Source organism: Paroedura picta, chromosome 7 (genome assembly GCF_049243985.1).
Source record: "Paroedura picta isolate Pp20150507F chromosome 7, Ppicta_v3.0, whole genome shotgun sequence".
Classification (NCBI taxonomy): Eukaryota; Metazoa; Chordata; class Lepidosauria; order Squamata; family Gekkonidae; genus Paroedura; species Paroedura picta.
In genome coordinates, this window is record NC_135375.1 from 69,350,622 (window position 1) to 69,375,316 (window position 24,695).

Consider the following 24,695-nt stretch of genomic DNA (forward strand, 5'->3'; position numbering starts at 1 on the left):
GATATATTTTTAAAAAATCATTTGATATATTATTGCATAAAACTTGGGCATGCAAGGATATAGCTCTGTACTCTGCACACTGTCAAAACTAGGGATTGATCAAAGGGAGGCAGTTAACCTGTCTAGTACAAAACAAGAAAGAAGTTAAAGTGGAAAAACGACTACCCTGTTTCCAAAACTTGGCAGTGTCTTTACATGTATCCAGTAATCAACCCCTGATCCTGATGAACGTTTACCTTCCACCATAAAGAAGGAAAACTTACACAGAATCACAGTGGGACATTTTGGGGAATTATATTGCAGGGATTCAAATAAAATTCTTACAGGAACCTTGTCTTGTTGTGGGTGACCCGAATGCCAGAACTGGCCAGCGCAAAGATGAACTGTTCAATATGACCCTAAGGGGATGGCGATGGAACCTTGAGGAGTATGGATTAAGTGGTAAATCCTGAAATGTGACAACAAAGGAATACTTTATTGAAAAGTAAATGAACTGCTAGTTAAACTATAATCCAACCAAGAAACAGAATTCTTGTGAACAAGGCAATGAAGAACATGAAATGTTAGATGCTCCACTGAGTATTCATTAATCAAAGAGTCAGTGGCTCATGTTGCTCTTCAGGTCTGTTCACTGACATTTTATTATAGAAGATAACACTGCGTTACATGTACAATAACTCAGATATAACCATGCTAGCTCAGTGTGTGTGTGTGTGTGGGGGGGGGGGGGGGTTGATACTTGTCCAAGCATGCATTTTGTAGAATAATTATATATTTTGCTTCATTTCTTTCCTGCAGAGATTCAAGGCTATTTACAAAACAATGCAAAAAACAGTAGACATACTATGAACAATGCCACAAAACCAGATTATACAAATTACACAGGGTGACTATAGACATTCCAGCTGCTGGCTTGCTGGGCTGTATTCCCGAAAGGCCAAATTAAGGACAGCATTAAGCTTTCGATGACTGAAAAAATGTTGATCAAGAAATACTTGCCTTCTGAGCCTGCTGCTTTTACAGGGTTTCCAAAGTGGACAAAGTTATTTGTAGTTATGATAGAATAACTCCAGTTATGGGTTTGCTACCACCTGTTTTGCTACTTGGCTCATTTTTAAAAATTGTTTTGGCTATAATAGTAACCAGAGGTCAATCTCAAATGTGCGCTAGTGGGAATGCCACTAAAGGTTGATGATGATGATGATGATGATGATGAAGAAGAAGAAATTTAAACAAGATTCTTTGGTTGCCACACTGACTTCTTTCTAGATTACAGTTGCTAAATGGGAGAGCAGCATCTGTTGTTAACACAATATTATTTTTAGTAAGAAACGTCGTTGCCATCAGCCGCCAAACCAGCACTGTTCTATATTGCACAAGATAGTTATCAATGTTAACAATAGTTTGTTAACCCCTTTTTGGGAAATTTGTGAACATTTTGGAGGTGGAATCTGGAGTTGGGGAGAGGAGGGATGTCAGTAGGATCTAATGCCACAGCATCCACCCACCAAAGCAACCATTTCCTTCCTTTGTAGCCTGGAGATCAGTTGTAATGCCAGATCCCTAGTTGCTGCTGGCAACCCAAATAACAAATGGGAGCCTGCATGGACTTCAGGAAGGGAAATCCCACTCCCTCTTCATTGTCATCCTCCCCATTCAGTTTCCTATTTCCCTCCCATTTGCTCTGGCTGCCTCCCGTGCCCTTCCCTCTTGTGCCCTCCTGTCTCCCCCTCCCCCCAGTCTCTTTGCAGCCCTTGCATTCTCTTCCTGAACTTCCTGTATTTTCTCCCTTGCCTTTCTCTTCTCCCAGACTGAACCCCTGCTTGCTACCTGATTGCTACCATTTTGCCATTGACATTAGCAGCTTTCCCCTTTTAGTTTGGAGAACATTGAGCAAAGTAGGGGGTCCACATCGTAATACTATTTCTTTAAAAAAATGTGTCAGTAGGCTATAATGGGAATCATAATTAATGCCAATTAATGCCATGTCATCTCAAGTAAGGGCAAATCTGGCCAGATCAGCATTTTCTTCCTTATCTTAAAGGAATTCATCTGCTCTCAGAAAGCTTGAAAGCTTTTCCCCCTATCTTTAACCTCAAGTCACTGAAAGAGAATTCTAAACTCCAGAGGTCAGTTGGGTGTGAACTATTCTAAAACATTCTCTAGAAGGAACTTTTGTCGCCTGATGCAGGAGAAGAGAAACCACAAGGCTAAATTCTTAACATAGCTTTTATTTTGCCATCCTTACAGCCTCAGCTCAGCTTTCCCTCTGCCCCCCATTTTTCTTTTCTCATTCTTCTCTGCTTTTTTTATTTCATCTACAGGGGGTTTAGTTAGCCTAGTGACTGACTTATCCCTAATAGGATAAGTTTCTGAACCTCATCAATAAAATAAACTTCAGCTATCACAACACAACAGAAACAGATTGTCTTGCTCACAATATTCTCATTTCTTCATTAATGTATAACCATTAAAAGACAGGAAGGTGCGTTGTGCAGATCTCACAAACAGATACTATAAATAATTATTTATTGCTTATTACTTTTTGAGATATGGTATTTCTGTTCAGTCCCAGAAATCTTGGATTGAAGATATCTTTTGTAAAAGAGAGTGTGTAAAGATCATACCAAGTTCCAGAGATCCACACAGGTACTAGTTTTCCTTTTGGCTTAACTGTATAAGGGATTATAAATATCATTAAGGACTTCAGAGTCATATTTTAATAATTATTTACAGCATTTGTTTATATTCCATACCAGTGAACTCTGGTGAATAAAAGAACTGTAACTTCTAGGGTTGCCAGAACTCCCCTAGGCAGCAGTGGGAATAAGGGGTTACGATTGCTAGATGTAGATTTAAAAACTCTTGGAGATTGAGGATGGAGCCTGGGGAGGACAGCCACTTCAGTAGGGTACAGTGTTGCAAGAGTCCACCCTAACAAACCATCAATTTTCTCCAAGTAAACTGATCTTTAGCATCTGGAGATAAGCAGTCAGTGTCTGGAGAAGTGGCTGGCATCCTTCTCTGCTGCAGGTGGGCCTACAGTGGCTACAAGCAGCTGGCAACTACTGCAGTCCCAGTCAAGAAGTATGCACACTGCTGCTTCAGCCACAGAGCAGCAGCTGTTGTCCTTTGCTGTGATTGTGGATGCAGCAGCTGCCACTATTCTCCAGTTCCAAGTCCAGGACTGCAGTGGTCGCCAGAGTCCAGAACCACTGGGCCTGGAGAAGCTGCTGGTATTAGCGCAGAACTGCAGTGGCTCCCTAACTGTTGTTCTGTGCATGCAGAGACAAAGTAATTTTATTTATTTGTTTGTTTGTTTGTTTAGATTTCTATGCCGCCCATTTCTTTGCAGCTCGGGGCGGTTTCCACTGAACATTATATAACTTAAATGGAACATTATACAGACTATAACATCAAAGCAACTTTCAATAAAGCATCAAAAAGATTACAAAACCATATTTATAATATAAATAACAATTAACAGTAACATTGGGAGGTTAATTCTTTCAGTCATGGGGGGGCATCTGGGGGGACCAGCAGGTGTTCTGAGTCGGTCGGCCTCAAGCAAATGCCTGGTGGAAGAGCTCCCTCTTGCAGGCCCTGCGGAACGGTGGAAGTTCGGGCAGGGCTCTGATCTCCTCAGGGAGCTCGTTCCACCAGAGTGCAGATGCAGTACAGAAAAATCAGTAGAAAGTTAATTTTATTAACATCAGTAGAGAATGAAACAGTAGTTGCAGGATAACATGAGGCAAACAGATAGCACGTCTTAGACACAGTGGTATGGCCCATAATCCCTTTTCCTGTAGAAAGTGCCTTCCTGAACCATTATTGTATGGTTTGTTACCTTTACAGAAAAAGTACTGCAGAACAAGGAGCCATTGAAAGAAAAGTGTGATCCAATCTTTACTACTGCATTCGTTGTGCACTAAAATAAAGCTATTCCAGTTGATTGATGGAGGTTATCCAATATATAATTATGCAGCAGACTGTTTAATGAATTGGAGCCAGATAGCCCTGTCTATTTCAGTGCAGGGAAGCAGGCTGCTGCGGCATGTAGGAGGCTGCTGCATGTTATTAAGACAAAGACAACCCAAACAAATGTTGTAGCTAGGACAGCAGGTGCAGTGAATGGATTAGAACTATCCATGTGCAGGGTTGGGATATCAGCTGTTTGAATGACTATAGGCTGTGCCTTTCTATTCTCTTTTCCAAACAAGTGGGGTGTGCTGTCAAAGCTAACACTGCCAATGATTTTGGAGGGGTGGGGAGAATTGTGCAGCAGTGCATCTACAGCCACCTATTCAGATATCATCGCTAAGCTGTATATAAAATATTTTATTAATGGAGTCATTGTAGAAAAAACAGGCATATTTCAGTAATGCTTTTTTTGTTTCTATTTCACTCAGATGTCCTGCTGGATGTCAAATCTGCCAAAACTTAATCCGGTAAGGCTACATTCAGTGCCAGGTTGTACTTATCATCATTAAGGCATTGCCTAATAATTAATCCATTGTGTATATTTCAGGAAGCTGCTGACAGAGTTACTGTTATCATTTTTGCACTCTCACCTTTCAATAGCACTATATTAAAAGTCTGTGCTGTAGCATGGACTTTAGAAAACCTAAGAAAATTCATTCATTGACATTTATTCCCCATCCCAACAGACAGCAGAGGCCACAGCTGTTCTAGCCAGGCCAAGCTGAGCATCCAGCTCAGGAGAAGAAAACTGTTTTGTTCTGAGTGTCCCAAATTCCATAACATCTGCTTACAAAGAAGCTGGGTACTGACAAACAAAACGGGAGGTAAAAATTAATGTTCTACTGGGCCAGCCCCAACAGTGCTGCCTGTATCTTAATGAAGCCTGTCTTGGTACCTTGGGTAGAGAACGTGTCCTGGATGCCACACAGTAAAGTGACATCATTTGGAGCACATGTGGGGGGTGGTCGTGCTGTTTGTCTCTTTCTGTTCAAGCTGCTTCTGTCTGGTCCACTGCAGCTCAAGCTGAGTTTGCCCATGTGCAGCATGTGTGGTGGTAAACAGGAATTTCAAGCAATCTCCCCCAGCAAGTTGGTTTGCTGGCACTGCGTTTTCTTGCAACATGGTCCTGGGCCTAGTCTGCACACATGAGATAATGCACTTTCAGTGCACTTTAGAAGTAGATTTTCCTGTTCTGCACAGGAAAATCCAGCCGCGAAAGCACATTGAAAGTGCATTATCTATTGTATGCAGACTAGGCCCTGGATAGTAGTGGTGGAGAACAGGACTGCTTCAGTATGCAAGATGAGCCTGGCCCTGTCTCTGAGCATGAGACTAATACTTATTTTAAAATGTCAAGCAAATGTTAATTCAATAAATAGTTAACTTAGGGCAATAAAATATGTGTTCTCCTATTACTGCTTGTTGCCATCTCAAACTAGGTTTTCTAGAGTCACCCCTGTTTACTAGAAATCCTGCCAAAGGCTATAAGTTGTATGCTGCATTCTAGGGACCTGATCTAATAGGGATCTATTATTGAATATCAAAGATAGATAATGTCTAATATGGGTATTTGCAAAGTTGTCAATTGGTCTAATGTAGGGTGGGCAACCTTCTTTTGCCTGAGCCCAGAAAAAGAAAAGAAAAGATGATGCTGTACTAACACACAAAAGTGGACAGAAAGAGAAATGTTGTACTTTGGGAGACACAATGACCCATTATGCACGGGGGTTTTAGCGCACATTCGGGGTGGAATGGCGGCGACTAAAATCACGGATAACGCACGGAGCCGGCTGCAACCGGCTGCAGCTTCGGTGCATGCCGCCGAAAAAGCCGCGTCAGTGAAACGCGGAAGAAAGCGCAGCTTCCGGGTGAGCGGGGCGCAACCAGAAGCGGCGCCCGGATCGGCGCGTGCATAATCGGTTACTCTGGGTTTTGCCGCCGTCGCGCCCCGCCCCGTGTATAACCGGTATGCGTCGCGTCTTCCCCCTCCGCGTTTTCCATGTGACCCGAAATCGCCGTTTCGGCGGCCGTGCATAATGGGCCAATGGGAGCAAACAGAAATACAGCACAACAGCCAGCTCCTCAGGGGTTTTTCTCAGATCTGACTGTGGGATGCAGGGGCCCATGATGTAATGTTGGCCTTAAGGAATACCCATTCCTTTTTCCATTTTGTTGGCTCAGAGGTGCTGCTAACATTTCTGAAATTCATCCCAGTTTGGTTGGGTGAACTGGTCCTGTGCACTAAACAAAATGATCTGGTATGCTCCTGTCCTCTTTGTATGACAGAGGTTTCCAACAGCTGATCTAGCCTTAAAGAAAAACTGTGGCACAGAATACTGGCCTAAAATGGTAGAGATCTTGGCTAAAGTCACTGGCCAACCATGGAATTCTTTCTGGAGGGGTCGTGGATGAGTTACAGACTCTCAGCCTGACCTTTCTAGTGAAAGGTTGGAGCATTCCACATTTTACTGTCCCTTGTCCCTCTGTATATATTTGTCTAACTTTTCTTTGAACTCGCACTGAGTCTGTTAGAAACATCTAAATTGGTAGTGCTTACAGGTAGGTAGGTGGGTAGGTAGGTAGGTAGATAGATAGATACACAGTTAATGATGTTTTTCAACATGATATATAAACAAGAACAACTTGTTTTAATCCCCCCCCACAAAGGTGGGATTGTATAATTGTGTTATTATACAATCCCACCCTTGTGAAAATTTTAAAAATATCCCAGTTGACACCACACCTCCATGACTGGGGCATTTTCTGTCCCATCCAGGATGTTGGAGGAGGGGGAGGAGCTGGGCCTGGAAGGCCTGACTCTTCCCCTTCCACATGGGCCTGCACTGGGATAGGCCCTGTTGGCCCCTGGGGTAAAAAAAAAAGGGATGTGGAAACATGGGGCAATGGAGGGCCTAAAGCATGCTAGGGCCAGGCCAGTGCCAATGTCATGTGGAAGCAGGGATTAGCCTCCTGTTGGACAAGTGCCTTCTCGGCTTTTTCTCATGTGGAAAAGAGACTTGTCACATATACTAGCATGCTATATAAATAGCAGTGGTATTGAAAATTTCTAGTTTGACTAATGCTGTGGGAAATACCAGAAGGATTAAGAAAAGTTCCTTATGATGAGTGATTGAGTTTTAACAGAAATTTGGTTATAATTTTAATACGATTGTAGAAGTATCTCTAGACATTTGGGAAAACCCACAGATTACTTGGGTTTCTGAAAAACTTGAGGCAACTATAATCTGTACACGGGCACCACGGACTGAATAAAAGAGTAAGGGGTAGTGGGGAGGAGTTAGGGTGGGACCGGTCCGGGATAAAAACTCGGAGGGGCCAATCTGATTGGCCCCTCCGAGTGTCCATCCCACCCGAAGCAGGCAATGGGGAGCCGCGCAAAGCGCGGCTCCCCATTCCCTGCTTCACCCGCACAGCCACAGGTGAGCGGTCGCCCGTGCCGCCTTCTCCCGGCCGTTGGAGCGGCCTCGCGGCGTCGTAGACGCCACGGGGCTGCTCCGCCGGCCGAGAGAAGGCTTGGGAGAGCCTTGGGGGGCGGGTGGGCCTGGCAGCCTTCTCTCGGCCGGCGGAGTGGCTTCGCGGCGTCTATGACGCCGCGAAGCCACTCCGCCGGCCGAGAGAAGGCTGGGGAGAGCTTCGGGGGCCGTTCGCCGTTTGGGGAGGGTGGGGGTGGTGGGAGCCGGCCTTCTCTCGGCCTCCGGAGCGCCCTCGCTGCAGTGAGGGCGCTCCGGAGGCGGAGAGAACGCCGTTCGCCGTTTGGGGAGGGTGGGGGGGGCGGGAGCCGGCCTTTTCTCGCCCTCCGGAGCCCCCTCGCTGCAGCGAGGGCGCTTCGGAGGGCGAGAGAACGTCGTTCTCCGTTCTTGGGGGGAGCTGTCTAGCGCCCATTTTATGACAGTATAAAATGGGCTTGAAATATAGTAACATTATAATTCAGTATATCAATGTGACCTGCTCAGTGTTCCCAGATGTACAGCATTTATTTGATGGATCCCCTTTATTACCGAGTAGTCATCTGTTTTATTTGAGATGTTGCTGTGGACGGCTGATTGGAGACCATCCAGGAATAGATTATAGTTGGCTTGCCCGTCAGTCTGTGAAGGAGAAAGAGGAATGGTCTGTTCAAAAGCACACCGAGGCAAGTCCAACTGATACCTTCGGTACTATCAATTTCCAAGATGGAGATCATACCTACCATGCCAAGGTTTGTGTACATTTTATGTAGGGTTATAACAGTTATTGCCTAACTTGACCAGTTCAGTAACAACGGCATCAGGAGAACACATGTATATGTGAGACTGATCAAGCACTATAGATTGAGTATTCCTTCTAATTCATATCATCTCACTTTGCCATTGATGATTTACTTCTGTCATGTATAGTTAAGTAGTTATTATAACCAGGGACTTTGAAAACATGTAATTTTACACAAGTGGAAAATTTTGAAGGAAACTGCTACAGACAGTAATGTTCGGAATGCAAACATGATACTTTTGTATACATGTAAAGAAATTTATTACAGGACTTATTAAAACTAGTTGCAAACTGAAGAGAGTTCATAGAAGGAAAATGCTGTGTTATTCCCCTAGGAAAGTACAGATATATGCTCCCCATTCCATGAATGTTCTAAAAAAATGCAGCTGTATTTTTTTCAGTATATCAGAACTTCTTATGACACAAAGTTGGATCAGTTGCTGCAACTGATGGTGAAAGAATGGCAGATGGAACTGCCAAAACTGGTAATTTCTGTTCATGGAGGTAACCAAAACTTCAAGCTTCCATCTAAGCTTAAGCAGCTTTTCAGCAAAGGTTTGGTCAAAGCTGCTGAGACTACAGGGGCATGGATTCTAACGGAAGGCATTAATACTGGTATAGTATATTTTAATCTACTATCTTTTCATTCCATATACGGTGAGCAGCATGTTACATGTTGACAGTGCATGTTAGTTATTATATTTACAAACATGAAAGGCCACTTGACCTTTCTATCTCTTAATCACTGTGGATGTTCAGTGTGTGCACACACCTTCTAGATGTACACGTACAAAAATATTCTGATTAGAGGATACTGCCATCATGCAGCTACCTGTAATGAATCTCTTTGTATAAGTAACGGTGATTCCACAGAGCCAGTGGAAGATTTCTGCTCTAATCAAGTGAAAAGCAGGGGGAGAGTCCAGATTTGATATCAAAACAAGAGTTTGGTGAGAAGACGTGAACTGTTTCTACATTCCTGCTATCATGTTCTCCTTTCAAGTGATTTTCTCAGCTAAGCTTACTTCCAGTAATAAATGGCACTTGACAGAGGAAAAGTTCACCAATTAATGGGAAGTGAATGCAATACTCCCATTTCATGCAGTTTGTCCAGTGAAGTATAGCGGCTACAAAGGGCTATTTAGGGCTGGGAAAACCACGCAGAGGAAGGTGTAGATGTGCCATGGTCCTAAACCAGATGGGACACATGCATGCCTGGGCATCTTGTTCTGAACAAGGATCTCTGAGACCATCTCTGTTGACTGGACATGTGAAGAACATGAGGACTTTGTAATGTGTATTTTCTCTTTTGGAATAAGATGCCACGGGAAAATAACAGTTATGTTATAATAATACTTTGTTTAGGTGTGTCCAAGCATGTGGGTGATGCATTGAAAGTTCATGCTTCTCAGCATTTAAGAAAAATTTCGGCTGTGGGAATCCCTCCCTGGGGTATCATTGAGAACCAAAAGGACCTCATTGGGAAAAATGTGAGTTGATTAATGCTCTTTGTTATGTTTCTTTTTTGAAAAGTCCTTCACCCCGATATACCATTCAGTTTGTATGGGACACATTTTCATGGAGGCAAGAAGTTCTCTGCCTGTGCATGAAAGTGTATATTAGAAGGTTTCCCTCCCCCTCCAGCCAATAAAATTTCTGTTTCAGTTATACTTCTTGTTATATAGAAGTTCTACTGAGTGCAAAAGCACTACCATAAATCAGAGAACATTGTGACTGTATGACTCAGAGTAAGTGCATGCCCAGTGTATTGTGCTCTCTGTGGGAGAGGTCCCTATTTTCTTCATTCCTTATGTAAAGCCATTCTGATGACAGTGCCAGAGTGATGGTTTGTTTTCGTTTTGGAAGGGCCACTTTTGCTTTTAATTCTCTTTAGGTTGTCTGCCTGTATCAGACCTTGAGCAACCCACTCAGTAAGCTGAGCACCCTCAATAGCATGCATTCGCATTTCATACTGGCTGATGATGGGACAGTGGGCAAGTACGGCAATGAGATGAAACTCAGGAGGAATCTGGAGAAATATCTTTCACTTCAGAAAATCCATACTAGTAAGCAAGCCTTCTTTTTCATGAATCCCATTGATTAACCTCATCAATACTTCTCTAAGAAATTATGTTTGTTGTTTCCAAACATTAATTTTAATAAGAAACTGGAGGGAACATCCTCTGCATGACAGTTGTGTTTCATATAGCAGATCAGTGAATGGGGCACTCTTTAAGTCTGCAGTGCAGAGCTTTCCAGCATTTCAGCCACACACTCTGCAAGAGAGCCAGCTTGGTGTAGTGGTTAAGAGTGGTGGTCTCTAATCTGGAGGACCAGGTCTGATTCCCCACTCCTGCACATAAAGCCAGCCAGCTCGGTGACCTTGGGGTAGAGGTGGCCCCTCAGGTATGTAGGGCCAAGACCACATATGGCCATGAAGGTGATTACCAAAACCTTAAGCCTGACATTTTTGTTTTTTAATCTTTAAAAAAAATTAGGCTGGATGTGTTCTAAGCCTACTTTGGCTTACTTCTATTAATTTAAAGAAAGCCTTAGTGAAGATCTTCATGACACGCATATTTACTTGTTGCATATCCATATGAGAAAATCTTTCCTATTCATAGTCAGGGTGTGATGGGAAGATCAGAATTGCACTTGCTGGTCCTGCCCTCGACTGGTGTATTCATATAACTTTTGAACAGAGCATACACATCTAGAGCCATATGCCTCTAACCTTTATCCATCTCCAAAGCTTACATGCATTTTGCCTGTGTTCAGAAATTATGATGAACACATGGAAATCATAGGGGAGGTTAGCAGGCATGACCTGTCTTCTCCATATGACCCCTTGCATTTTTTCTACATAAGGTCAGTGCCACTATTTCTTGATTGCTATTTTAGCTAGCATTTTATATAAATGTTTTCATTAACAGTATTTGATTTTTGTTGCCAGTTCTAGGAGTATTCTGTTTTTTCTTATTGGAAAAAGACTTAGCACAGATTTTTTTCTCTTAACTTGCCCCTTGATGGAGGCAACAGTAAAGAGTGGTATGAATTTTAGGAAATATGCTCTGTATTGCTGGTAACTGTCTCTGCTTGTTTTGAAATAGGAATGGGACAAGGAGTGCCCTTAGTTGGGCTACTGGTGGAAGGTGGTCCAAATGAGATCCTGGCCATATGGGAGTATCTGAAGGAACAACCTGTGGTCCCTGTAGTAGTGTGTGAGGGAACTGGTAGAGCTGCTGACCTCATTGCTTTCATGCACAAGCATGCAGCTGACATGACGTGAGTACTTCCAAGTGCCAGCATTTGCAACAAAATGCCTTCTGGTATTGAAAAAAGTAACACAGATTAAGTGGTGCTGTAGCCAAGCGATCTGTCATTAAAAAGGTATTTCTTTAAATATAGTAAGTTTTTAGCTGGGAAAGGAGATGTCAGCTTTCAAACTTTTATTTGTCTATCGCTTTCTGCAGGCTATTTTATGCTATGCTGCTTTATAGTACTTCCCCAATATGCCTTGCAGAAGGGCTTCACAGTTCCCATGTATGCAAACATGTGCATGGGAAACCTGGGAGACTCTGATTGTTGTGATTCTGTTCCCTAGAGAAAGTTACCAGTCTCCAGGTGGTTGCCGTAGATCTCCTGGGATTACAACTGATCTCCAGATGACAGAAATCTGTTTACCTGAAGGGCAGTTTTGGAATATGGACTCTGTTTCATTGTACTTCACTGAAGTCCTTCCCTTTCCCATCCTCAGACTCTAACCCCCAAATCTCCAAGTATTTCTCAACTCAGACCTGTCAACCTTATCCCTAGATGAAGAAAAAGAGTTGGTTTTTATATCCTGCTTTTTTCTACCAGGAGTCTCAAAGCGGTTTACAATTACCTTCCCTTCCTCTCCCCACAACAGGCATCCTGTGAGGTAGATAAGGACTGAGAAAGCCCTGATGCTACTTCACTGTGAGTGTAGCACTATCAGGGCTGTGATGAGCCCAAGGCCACCCAGCTGGTTGCATAGGGAAGAGTGGGAAATCAAACCCAGCTCACGAGGTTAGATGCTGATGCTCCTAACCACTACATCAAGCAACTGAAGGTGAAATGAGGTCTGTGTTCAGATTGAGAATGGGATGATACAATATTAGCATTTTGTAGGATGCTCAATCTCAGGAATCCCATGTCATCTTCCACTGCCACCTTCCACTCCATGGATTCACCATGACATTGCTACCATTTCCAGTAATCCTTCCTGAATCCTGAATCCTGTTGTGAAGTACTGATACATTACTGCCCTTTGTCTCCGAGAATACAACAGGCGCTAGAGCTTGGCAGTGGGAAGAGGAAGGGGAGGAGTTGTCCAGTCTGAAAGGGCATGGGGTTGAATGTGTGTGTTGTGTGGGAAGTTGTGGTGGCGTGGTGGCAAATGAGGGCATGGGTGTGGAGATATGGGTGTCAAGAACCTGTGGTGTGGAATGTTCGTTGAGTGTGGGAGAGGACTGACCTTTGGGAATTTTGGCATAGTGGTTACAGATGAGCTTTCCAGAGCCATGTCCTCAGATATGTGAAGGGAAAATCAGACTGGAGACTCTTCTTAGGGGAAGATTACATGGCAACCAATTACTCCCAGTTCTGCATCATTTCCCTTCTTGTGTGAATTAGGCCACATTAACCAAAATGCCCCTCTGCCCTAATACACATGGGGCAGTCACAGTACACAGGGGTCCACCCTGTTCCTTCTGTCTCCCATGTTTTCACTGTTGGTAAAATGTTATCTGCCCACATGTGTCTTTCATGGTTGCTCCTTAGAAGAACGGATTTTTGTACCCTATTGCTTACTATCCAAAGGAGTCTCAAAGCGGTTTACAAACACCTTTTCCATTCGTCTATCCACAATAGTCAACCTGTGAGGTATGTGGGGTTGTGAGAGATCTGAGAGAACCGGGAATAGGCCGCAGTGACCCAGCAGGCCTCAGGTGTTTCAAAGCATTTTCCAATCGTCTTCCCTTTCTCTCCCCATAGCAGACTCCACATGAGGGAGGTGGGGTAGCGAGCCTCACAGGGAAGCTGGCAAACCTAAGAGGAAGACTCTGTGCACAGCAGTCTTGACCTTAGTATGGTTTTTATACTGTTTTTTTTAATTTGCCAGGCCAAGGTTATTTGCCAGGCCAATAAGTCATTTCAGTTACTATGTGTCTGCCAAGGGGGGCATTTACTTGTTCTCTATTTATAGTTTCAGGCTGTAAATATTTATTTAGATCGTCCTGCACTTTCCAGACTCACAGGACTGATGCTGGTCTGCCTGTCTGCGCCCCAGAATACAAACAGTTGCTGGTAAGGGCTGGCCATAACCCATAGGCCAGGAGGGACACTCCTGTACCACTCCCTACCAACTGCAGGCAAAAAGGCTCATTTGAAGGCTGGACTCTGAGGCATTGCATGATTTTGAAGTCCCACCTCCAAACCTCCAGGAATATTTCCAACCCAGGAGTAGCCAACCTACAGGTGTGGCCTGGAGAGCTCCTGGAATTACAGCTCACCTGCAGAGTATAAAGATCAGCTCCCCAGGCAGAAAGGGCTACTTTGGACAGGGTTGTGGTAGAGAAGAAACATTTAAGGCTTCCCACACAGGTTGTTGTTGAATTGAAATACTTGAGGCCTACTGCACAGGGTTGTTGTGCAGATGAAATAGGAGACAAAAGAGCCAGTTTCTGCTGCAGAATAACGCTGTGCAGTGGCCTCAAATCTGCAGAGAGTTGCAAAGAAGAAAGACACATGGCTTGGCTATGTCTAACCTCCGGGCAGAGCAGTATTTTAAGTGAGGAGGGGCTTTTCTGTGGCCTCCCTGTCAGGCAACTGTTTGGCAGAAGGGGAAAGGAAGGCCCTCAGGCTCCCCTGTGTTGCTCTTGGAAAGGCCTCCTCCCCTCAGTCAGGGCCTGTCAGAGGCTCCTTTGCAGCAGGCCTGAAAGGGGGGGGAGCACTCTGCAGCCTCCTGCCAGCTTTGTCAGGGTTCTGAGGCAATTTACAGTTGGACATGAGAGTTGGGACAGCCTTGGGGCAAAAGGGGCTGGCACAGCCTGCTTTCTCACCCCCCTTGGCAGCCCTGCTGACCTCCTCTCCCTGCGGTGGTCAGGAGCAGACTGGCAGCCAGACTGGGCTGGGTGAATGGAATTTTGGTCTGTCCTGGTGAGGGGCCAATAGGAAGGCGCTTTGCGCGCCTCCCCATGGGCTGCTTGGCCCTGGATGGACACTTGGAGCTTTGCGGCTCCTGATTGGGCCCTCTGAGTTTTTATCCTGGACAGGGCCCGCCCTAACTCCTCCCCAGGTGGCCTTACCCTTTTATTTAACCGCAGGAACGGTTAAAGATTATTTAGAATTGTTATTCCAGTAAAGCCCACTATAATTCATTGTGTAACAGTGTTTAGTCTTTGCCAAAAACAATATGACTGGTCATTCCACTGTGCACATTTTGTGCCTAAAGAGATCCTTTTAAAACATTCCTTCATGGACAAGTTCAGAAGGACCAAGAAACTGCCAGTGACACACACAGGCTGCCCAGCACACAATTTTCTTGCAAAGATAATCCTCCTCCCCATGCTAGGAAAGGAAGCATGTTGATATCTAATTTTGCACGTCATGATGTATATGTCAACCATAGCAAGTGAGTCAGGGAAAGGGGGCATAATTTTTAGTCATGTTTCTCTGGGCTCTGCCTTGTATTAGTCTGGTGGCCAATCATTGTTGAGTGTCAATCAAATAGACTATATTCCTACAACCTCTACATGTAGACTCTTCAATTTTAATGATATCTGAACATCTTTAATAGTCATCTGACAATATGTGTTATCCTTTTGTGTACAAGCTTTGATGTTGCTTATTTCAGTGGACAAATGGGGTCGGAGAATCAGTACAATGTTTGCTGCTACTTTGTTTAGCTACCTTTGTTTAAAATATTTAGTTTAATTATTAGAGGAACCTATGTTGATCTTTGGCCATATGTTTCTCTCTCAGGGATCTGACCTCTCATTTTAAGGAAGAAATATTATTAATGATTCAGAACACCTTCAGTTTTGGGCAAAAGCAGTCCCATCACCTACTTAAAATTTTAATGGAGTGCATGGAACACAGGGATTCTGTAAGTATGATAAACTCTTAGGCTTCTTTTAATTAAACTTGTTCCTGTTAGGCTATTGATTTTTTCCTTTTGTGCTTATTTGCATAGGTACTGATGTTGTTGCATTGCAGTTGTCTTTAGTATCATGATTATAGAACAAAGTTTATAAGTAATTACCTCTGCTCAGCCCTTTTGATAGCAGTGTGACGACTGCATGTCTGAAGATCACTGAGGACATTTTGCATAGAAATGCACTCAAAAATCAACTGTTTCCCACACTGCTTAACGTACAGGAGACTTTCAGTCTGATTAACCTTTTCTGAAAAGGTACGATAAAATCGGAGGATACAGAAGTACTCCTTTGTACTTTGCTGACTCTTCAGATTTGACCAAACTTATTTCAGGACTGATTAAAAAATATGCTTACTCTGAAATGCTGCAGTCACTCAGGTGGCCAATGGTGGTTTTAAGTAAACAGAATATGCCTTTATTTACAATGCACAAGAAAGGAATCCAAGACCTTTAAAAGCCTACATAGCAGCTTGCCTGTATGTAACTAAAATCTGGTCTGGAGGCCCTACAGATCATGTACCTTGGAACTGTAATAAAACATGAAATGGATTTGATTGTAGAAGAGACTTTCCCTGTGTATAGAGAATTATGTCTGAGCTTTATTACCCAGTGTGGTATTCTCATGGTACACAGTGTAGGGACAGCAGTATGGACATTGTTGGTGTGCTGACACTGCTCATGACTGGATTGGTAGATATAGGAAAGAAGTTCAGTGTTATGTTATAAACCACCAAAATGGGTAAAGGGTGTTTCTACCTCAGAAATACCTTTATTGAGAATGCAGGATATAAATAGTTTAAATTAATAGAGAAGAAACCATGGGGTGACGTGAATTTAGAGTGCCCAGGATTAAACCAGCCTTCTATTACTTACCAAGAGGAAGTGGTAAATGTAGAACTTTCCTAGGTGTACCAGCTGTTTAAGCTCTACAGTAATTTTAACCAGGTTTTCTTCACAGTCCTCTTGAATGGTCCCATAGCATTCTTGAAAAAGTGTTTTCCTCTTTTCTGTCAGTGATTAGATTTACTGTTCTGACAGATAACTGTATTTGACGCAGAATCAGAAGAGCATCAGGACACTGATTTGGCCATCTTAACTGCACTTTTAAAAGGTACTTGTGTATAATCTCTTCTGTCTTTTTGCCTAAAGCATATTGTATTTCTTTTGAAGCAGGTGTGAAAAAATGTGCATAAAAGTCTTATAGAATATTTTCTTGTTTAAAGGGACCAGAATGTCTGCTCCAGATCAGCTCAATCTGGCACTGGTCTGGAACAGACTGGATGTTGCAAAAAAGCATATATTGGTCTATGGTCAGCACTGGAAGGTAATGGTGACATTTATTTGCTATTCTTTGTATATCGGTGTTCATAGTTCTGCTTTATCTCTTTACTTGTATAAGGGGCATCTTGGTGGTTAGCTACCAGCCATGAGATGCAAATAATATCTTCCAGTAAATACCAAAATAATAAATAACATGCTTTTTTCTTTTACCATTTTTTGAAGGTTGGCTCCCTTGAGCAGGCAATGCTGAATGCTTTGGTAATGGACCGTGTGGAATTTGTGAAGTTGTTAATAGAACATGGAGTAAATCTTCACCGTTTTCTTACTATATCCCGATTGGAAGAACTGTACAATACTGTGAGTGCCTAGAATTTCAAGCACATTCAACTTAATATTCACTTACTCTGTTCAAGTTCAGTAATGCTTCCAGTGGAAAATAAAGTTTATATCCATTTCTTTCAAACAGTGAAGTCCTAAAAATATTGCTCTGGGAGTAATCTCCATTCAGTAGAGTTCAGTAGATTTTGAATAGACCTAGAATCATAGAATAATAGAGTAACCTACCAGCCCCTTGAGCCTTCATAGAATCAGCTTCTCCATCAGATGGCTATCCAGCCTCTGTTAAAAATTTCCAAAGATTGAGAACTCACCACCTCCCAAGGAAGCCTGAGAAACTGCTCTAACTGCCAGGAACTTCTTCCGGATGTTTAGACAGAATTTCTTTTGAATTAATTTCATCCCATTGGTTCTGGTCCGTCCCTCCTGTTTCAGGATTGCATTGTTAGCTCGTATTTCAGACAAATCAAGTCAAAGACAATACATATATGCCCTCAACACAGAAACAAACCTTTATATATATGCATACTTTATCATTAACAACATTTATTGCAGCACATTTTACTCTCAATTGCTGTGCAACTAAGGCAAAATTTTGCATTCTTGAATATCACATTCCTCAGCATTAGATAGAAAACAACTTAATATGCTTTTATTGGAACTGACCAGACCAACTAGCAGTGATTGCTGGTTTCCCTAGATATATTACTTGTAGGTTTTGCACTTGTAAAGTTCAGGTGATTGAGAACATCATCCATCATTGATTTGGGAGGGAACTTATTGAACTTGCACACATAACAGCCATTGTTTTGGATTACTTGAACTGTACAAATGGTCTAAAAGGATTTTATGATATCAAAGTCTTTTGCTATATAACTGTGTGTCTGGGTGGCATTGCAAGACACACAAAGCTGCAGCCTCCTTGGACACACAAAACTAGCTGGAATCTGGACATAAAATTGGTGTGTGCCTGGTATGGCAGATGCACTCCAAGATTATGCAAGGATCCTCCTGCATACCTGCATATTGTGGATGGTTTATATAAAGTGGATGAACAGGCAAATGATTTCTTCTTTCTTTTATGTACATACTGATTACATTCTTCTTTTCTGTTAATATTTCAGAAACAAGGGCCAACAAATCAACTTCTGTATCATCTTATCTGTGATGTGAAACAGGTAACTTGAATCTCAAAGAATTTAGAACAAGGGAGGCACATTGAGGACTCTTTTAGAGTTCTTTTTCTGACCCCTTAATATTTAATTTAATTTTAATAATACCCCAAAAGTTAATTTTTTCCTTCCGATTCTCCGTTCACAATGGAGACAAGGCATCTCAATGGTGCCATTGTAGCACTGAAGTATTATTTTGATTTAGTGCCATAGCACTCAACATAAAACATTCCCCCCACCCCCCAAAAAACCCAAGGAAGTTTGTGTGGTGAAAAAGAACAACCAGGATGCGGGAGAAGCAGCACTGCTTGAAATGACTATAGCACTTCAGATGTCTTATTAATTGAAGGAAATTTGCTATATGAAACTCCGATCCATATATTGCTTTACTCAAAATCAGGTCATCAACGAAAAACATCTGGTTTAGAACAGGAAAGTGAAAATCTTCAGAGTAATTTTCCTGCTAAATGAAGGGTATGTGTCTATATGTGATTGTTGCTAATGTTTCACCTGCTGCAGACTTCTATCTAATTGGTTTCTCCTGCTGTTCCTTGTGGTCTCCTATCAGGATTAGCTTTTCAGGGGGGTATCATTGGGTGGCAGTTGGAGAAAGAAGTCAGGGACATTTCATTCTGATCGTACTATTGTTATGGTCCAGTATAGTATCAGCCTTTATAACTACCAATAACTACCTAATAATATGCTTATCAGTGTAGCTGGTGGAGTGTAGAGTTGGAAAGTAACTGCTCCTTACCTCAAACCCTCATCTGCAATAGGGAGAATAAATACTACTAAGCTCCCTTATAGGAATATTAAAACGATTACTGATATAATGAATATGAAATGTTAACTATAAAAATGCTATGTAACATTTGAAATATTTTTGTTACAGAGTACTCTTCCTGCAGACTATAAAATATCACTAATAGATATCGGTCTGGTAATAGAATATTTGATTGCGGGAGCTTATCAAAGCAGCTACACAAATAAACATTTCAGAGTTCTGTACAATAGCCTTTACCAGAAACATAAGGTAAACTCAATCATTTCTACCGGTAATAACCCACAGAATGTTGTTCAAATACTGTGTCCCAGCATCAATAGATTATAACTATTTGTAGACTAGGTTTATGTTAGGTCTATGGTCAGGTCTACGGTTGAGGCCAGGGCGGTGAGGAAGATTGATTTGGGCCTCTCAGTGCCAGTGCTAGTGCTAGATGCACCATGGGCTAATGTGACATCGATGGTCCTCCTCCAACCCCTGCTATTAGATATTCTAGGGAGATGGGTGTTGTGTGCTATTACCTCCATGTTCTGTTTTCATTTGTATTGTATTATTGTTGTGTCCTGTTTTAATGGGTTTTTTATTTGGGTTTTTTTATCAATAGACCATTGTCACCCACCTCAAGCTGGTCTACAGGAGTGGCAGGGAATAAATGTAATAATAATAGTAATAGCAGTAGCAATAGTAATAATATTGTTCTGTTATACCAAAACTCCAAAAAGCCATTTTGTACCTTAAAGGCTAATAGGTATATTAAAGAAAGCTTTCACAAGTCAGAGTCCATTTTATCTAATGCAATGTGGTCTGTATCTGATGAAGTCCATAAATAAATTTAGTCTTGCTATCTGCATGGCCACAAGCATTTTCCTTGTGTTAGATAAGGTGACTATGAAGGGAGTTTGTGTACTGACCCTTCAACATTAAACAGGAGACCATTTAACTGGTGTCATTTCTCACCCAAAATTAGGAGTGCGGTTTTCCTCTACCATATTGTTCAACGTGTTTCTACCCCTGTCAGATTTTGGTTGACTAGCAAAAGTGTATTAAATTACTACTGGAGGATAGGGGTGCACATTTTTATCTGGTTTGTTTCTAAAACTGCATTTTTATTTCACCTGTGTTTGTATTAAATTCTATATGTGTTAATTTTCCACCGGTTTCATTGGGAAGCACATTTGTAGCTGTACTTTCATTTTTCATCCAATTTGGATAATTTTTAACTCTTATAATTTTCTTCCTGCCTGTCAGATTTCAAGTAAATATGAAGAAGGGTCCCAGGCAAATATTTTCCATATATTGATTACATATATTTTGATGTCCCCTGGCTCTCTCTCTTGGACCAGATATTTAAAAATATTTCTTTTAATAACTAAATATTTCCTGCTTACTTTGTTGTATCAGTGGTTACTTTCTGCATCCTTTGATGACTGATTGAATGTTTCATGATTACATCTTCCTAAATTTCCTGGTAGTTGCATATCTTTATTAATAAATAATTTTTTTTGCTAAAGTTGCCATTAAAGAAATCACCATGTTTCATTTTAATTGCTTATGAAACTAGGATCACTTCTACAATTTCTTTGAAAATTTGGAATTGTGTACCATCTTTGAGAATTTCATCCAAATTAGATGAATGACAAAGAAGTTACTGCTGGAAATGCTTCCTATTGAAACCAATAGAAATGAAAATATGTTGAATTTGAATGAATTTTAATTCCTATTTGCTGTTGTTGCAAAATGAATGAAAACAAATGGGAAATTTCCAGTTCAGTTTTTCACTCATTTTGAAATGAATACACAGTTCTGAAGCCCCAAAGATATAATTTTATTTTGGAAGAAAATAGTGGGGTAATTGTCCTTTTCAGAGCCAGAATACTCCATACTCACGAAAAAAGCAGGCAAATACAGAAATCACCTCTGCTTTCTCACCAGTATGGAAGAAAGCAAAAAGCAGCTGTGAAAAAGAGAATGGAACTAAAGTACTTGGTTGCTAAACTTAATATTGGTGTCAACTGTAGCTATTAAAAATGCCACCAAGCAGGTGTGAATATTCTGTGACTTAAGGAATAACAAAGAGGAAAATGAAGGTGAATATTTTGTTAGGGAAAAATTATTCCTTTTCATGTAACAATGACAAATGTTTATCTGAATGTAGACTTTTGTGGTGAGTACTGTCATAACCATGAAGATGTAATCCAACTCTTTGATTTGTCTTTTTCTCTTTGTTTCATGGTACCTTTTTGGAACCAGAGAATTGTCTCAGGCTTGCCACCGAACCTTTCCCTTCACCGTATGGGAAGCAGAAATGGATCTGCTGAAAATACCTTGCATTCCCAGTTTATCAGAACAGCACAGCCTTACAAATACAAAGTATTGTGATTCTTTGCTTATACATGAATTTCTTAGGAAAGCATTCAGTTAATTTATGCATTTGTGAGAGGCAGATCTGATGGTTTCTTCAAATATAGGTTGCAACTTAATCAGAGAAAGCCTGAAAAGTATAGCTGGCTCCTTCTATGTCACTGGCAGGCAGTGATTCAGTATCTGCTTGGAGGATATCCTTTCTAAGTAGGCAGCCTTTCTGATAGTAAGGTCCAGAAAATGAGACCATCACTCATCTCTTAGACTTGTCACAGCTTCTGAAGAAGAAACAGACTCCTGAAGATTCTCTTAGTCCACCAGCTTAAAAAAACATATTTTAAAGTAATGACAAACAAAAAAGAAAGGAAGCAGAGTAAAAGCAAAATAAAGAAAACAAGTAGGAAAGAAGAAAAAATCCCTTTGAAACCCCCAACAGTGAATTCTTTTAGTTCTTCAAAATCTAACTGTGAATAGGCAGCAAAGGGACTACAGAGATCTTTAGAACTGTAGCTCAGACTTGTTTACTCTTAAAAGCACACCTATTCTTCCTCAGGGTTAGTTTGCTAAGGTCTTAATGAGTAAAGTATCTTGCTACCTTTTTCCCCCAGTGGCAAGTGACATGGTTCCTACTTGTGCTGAAGAACTAACCCCACCCAGTTTCTTGGTCCTCCACCAATCCCGGACAAAAGGCTGTGTTGGGGTGTGATACTGATCTGGGGGACTTTTTCCTTTAGGGTGCTCCCTGCCCCAGATATCAAATATGTGAGCCTGGTGTGGGATGGAGTGGTGGATTTGGCCATCTGTCTGGTGTACTTCTGCCTAACACCCCAGCAGAAACCCTACCAAGTTTTCTGGAGCTGATGACTGGGTGGGCCTTGCAGAACTGCAGGCTGATGGCCTTGGGGAATTTCAGTATCCAAGCAGAGAAGTCTGGATCCATACAGAATTTGGACCGAGTATCAGCCATGGCAACACTAGAATTATCCTAATTTGTAATTTGTCCCACACACCAAGCTGGTCACACCCTGAATTTAATCTTTGAGGTGAGAATACATATTGGTCTGGTACAATCTATAAGAGGGCCAAAGTTATACTATTTTGCCATTTTGCTTGAATCAGCATCCCACTCCCTCTTTGTTTAGGCAGGGAGCAGATTTATGCTCACCCAAAGAGACTAATGGTTCCAAGTGGTTCCCTGAAGGCCCTGTGGGATCCAATACCCCCTGGCAACTTGGTTGATAAGCTAATAGAAGATTTGCATAGCCAGCTTTCTGCAGCCATTGCCAAGACTGCTCCCCAATGCCCTCCCTATTCCTGTCCTAAGCCAGCTCCATGGTATACACTGGAGCTGCATGAGAAGAAACAGGAACTAAGACGGCTAGAGCAAGTTTGGTAGAAAACTCATGATGAGGCTTCAGAAACACCTTATTAAATGCTTATGAGGTAGTTGTAAGGGTCACAAAAAGGGAATATTTTGCAAACTCTATTGCCTCTGCTAGCTCATGTGTGGCACAATTATTTGAAACAATTTGGTTCCTGATAACCATGAATACTAAATCTCAAGACTGGATATTAATTAGGAAACTTTTGTTTTTAACTGAGAAAATCCTGTTGCTCTGCCATGTCCTTTCCTCTGACTTTGATGCAGTAAGTGAAATAGAAGCCCTTTGGCCATCCCAAAATCCTACTTTGGACTGCTTCAGTATGTTCTCCTTGACTGATGTGAACTGGACTCTGGCAGTTGTTTGGCTAACCATATGAATCCTTGACCCCCTCATGTCTGATGAAAACCAGCAGTTAGGATATTTGGGTGCCTCCCTGGGAGATTATCAATGAGTCCCTAGTTTTGGGGACTTTCCCAGTGATATTCAAGGAGGCAGTGGTTTTTGAAAAATAACCCTGGACTCATCTGACTTGGACAACTACTGCCCAGTTTTGCACTTGCTGTCACTGGGTAATGTACTTGGGCATTCAGTCACAGAACAAGAAGAAGAGTTGGTTCTTATATGCCGCTTTTTTCTACCCAAAAGGGTCTCAAAGCAGCTTACAATTGCCATCCCTTTCCTCTCTCCACAACAGTCACCCTGTGAGGTAGGTGAGACTGAGAGATCCCTGGTCGGTCAGAACAGCTTTATCAGTGCTGTGGTGAGCCCAAGGTCATTCATCTGACTGCATGTGGGGAGTGCAGAATCAAACCTTGCTCGCCAGATTAGAAGTCCACACTCCTAACTACTACACCAAGCTACACCAACTACAACTTCAAAGCTTCCTCAAAGAAACATTGGTTCTTGACCCATTCCAATCTGGCTTCTAATCTGGCCATTATGTAGAAATAGTTCTGGTCATCCTCATGACGATCTCCAAAGATCTAAGTGGGTGGGTGCTGCTGTTCTTAACAGTGGCATTTGACACTGTTGATCATGGGATACTTTCCCAATACCTAGCCTTTCTTCAGGACCAGGGAAAGTAGGTAGTATTATGGGAGAGAAGCTCCCAGCAGTATGTGAGGTCCACAGAGAGTTCTTTCCCCAGTATTGTTTAACATCTGCATGCCCAGAGCATTACCCAGCTAGTCAAGAGTTTAGAGCTGGGTTGTCACCAATATGCTGATGACACTCAACTGTATCTGCTGATGGTCAGCCATCTATCTACTCCACAAAATCAGCTGGCCAGTTTTTTGGACACCATGGCAGATTGGCTCAAGCAGAGTTGGCTGAAGTTGGCTGGGTCAGCATATGCAATTCCTAGCTCTTGACAGAATCCAATTAACAACTTTGATCCTGGACTCCTCCTTGTCTATGGAGACCCAGGTCACAAAGCTTGCCTGCCTGGCTTTTTGCTATCTCTGCCAGGCATGGCATTTAGCACCTTACCTATCGACATTCGACCCATCCTATCTATTCAGCGGTCATCTCTAGACCAGACTTTTGCAACTCATTCTATACTGGCCTACCATTGAGGCTGCTCCAAAAACTTCAACTGGTCCAGAACACAGCTGCACGGGTCCTCACAGGGACCCAATGGAGAACACACATTCAACCTGTGCTCTTCTACCTGCACTGACTCCAGATTGAGGAGTGAATCACATTCAAAGTATTGATGCTCACCTTTAAAGGCCTAAACAGTCAGGGACCCTTGCATCTGCAAGACAGCCTCCTCCATTACACCCCTCCCCCCAGAAACTTAAGATCCAGCAAGCAAAACCTGCTCAAGATCCCTGCCCCCAATGAGGTCAAACTGGCTTCAACCAGGGCCAGGTTTTTTTTTGGACCTGGTCCTGGCCTGGTGGAATGCTTTGCCAAATGAGATCAGGGCCCTGCAGGGCCTTAAA

At 42.2% G+C, this 24,695-nt stretch overlaps 1 protein-coding gene across 7 annotated transcripts in view; it reads left to right on the top strand.

Moving 5' to 3' along the window:
• Positions 1–24,695, top strand: part of TRPM6 (transient receptor potential cation channel subfamily M member 6) — a 94,176-nt gene that overhangs the window by 7,902 nt on the left and 61,579 nt on the right. For 5 of the 7 annotated variants that reach the window (XR_013232548.1, XM_077344764.1, XM_077344767.1 and 2 more), the window contains exons 2-15: positions 2,570–2,649; positions 4,410–4,448; positions 8,026–8,200; positions 8,652–8,865; positions 9,616–9,740; positions 10,145–10,316; positions 11,361–11,535; positions 15,256–15,379; positions 16,469–16,541; positions 16,654–16,754; positions 16,934–17,068; positions 18,172–18,225; positions 19,112–19,252; positions 21,254–21,373. Coding sequence is in view for 5 of the 7 variants with exons in the window: in XM_077344764.1 (XP_077200879.1) it covers positions 2,570–2,649; positions 4,410–4,448; positions 8,026–8,200; positions 8,652–8,865; positions 9,616–9,740; positions 10,145–10,316; positions 11,361–11,535; positions 15,256–15,379; positions 16,469–16,541; positions 16,654–16,754; positions 16,934–17,068; positions 18,172–18,225; positions 19,112–19,252; positions 21,254–21,373 (1,728 nt within the window). In the remaining 2 variants the exon portion in view is untranslated. Of the gene's footprint in view, positions 1–2,569; positions 2,650–4,409; positions 4,449–8,025; positions 8,201–8,651; positions 8,866–9,615; positions 9,741–10,144; positions 10,317–11,360; positions 11,536–13,477; positions 13,580–15,255; positions 15,380–16,468; positions 16,542–16,653; positions 16,755–16,933; positions 17,069–18,171; positions 18,226–19,111; positions 19,253–21,253; positions 21,374–24,695 lie in introns of those variants that run through there. The other 2 variants (XR_013232549.1, XM_077344769.1) reach the window with 2 other exon arrangements.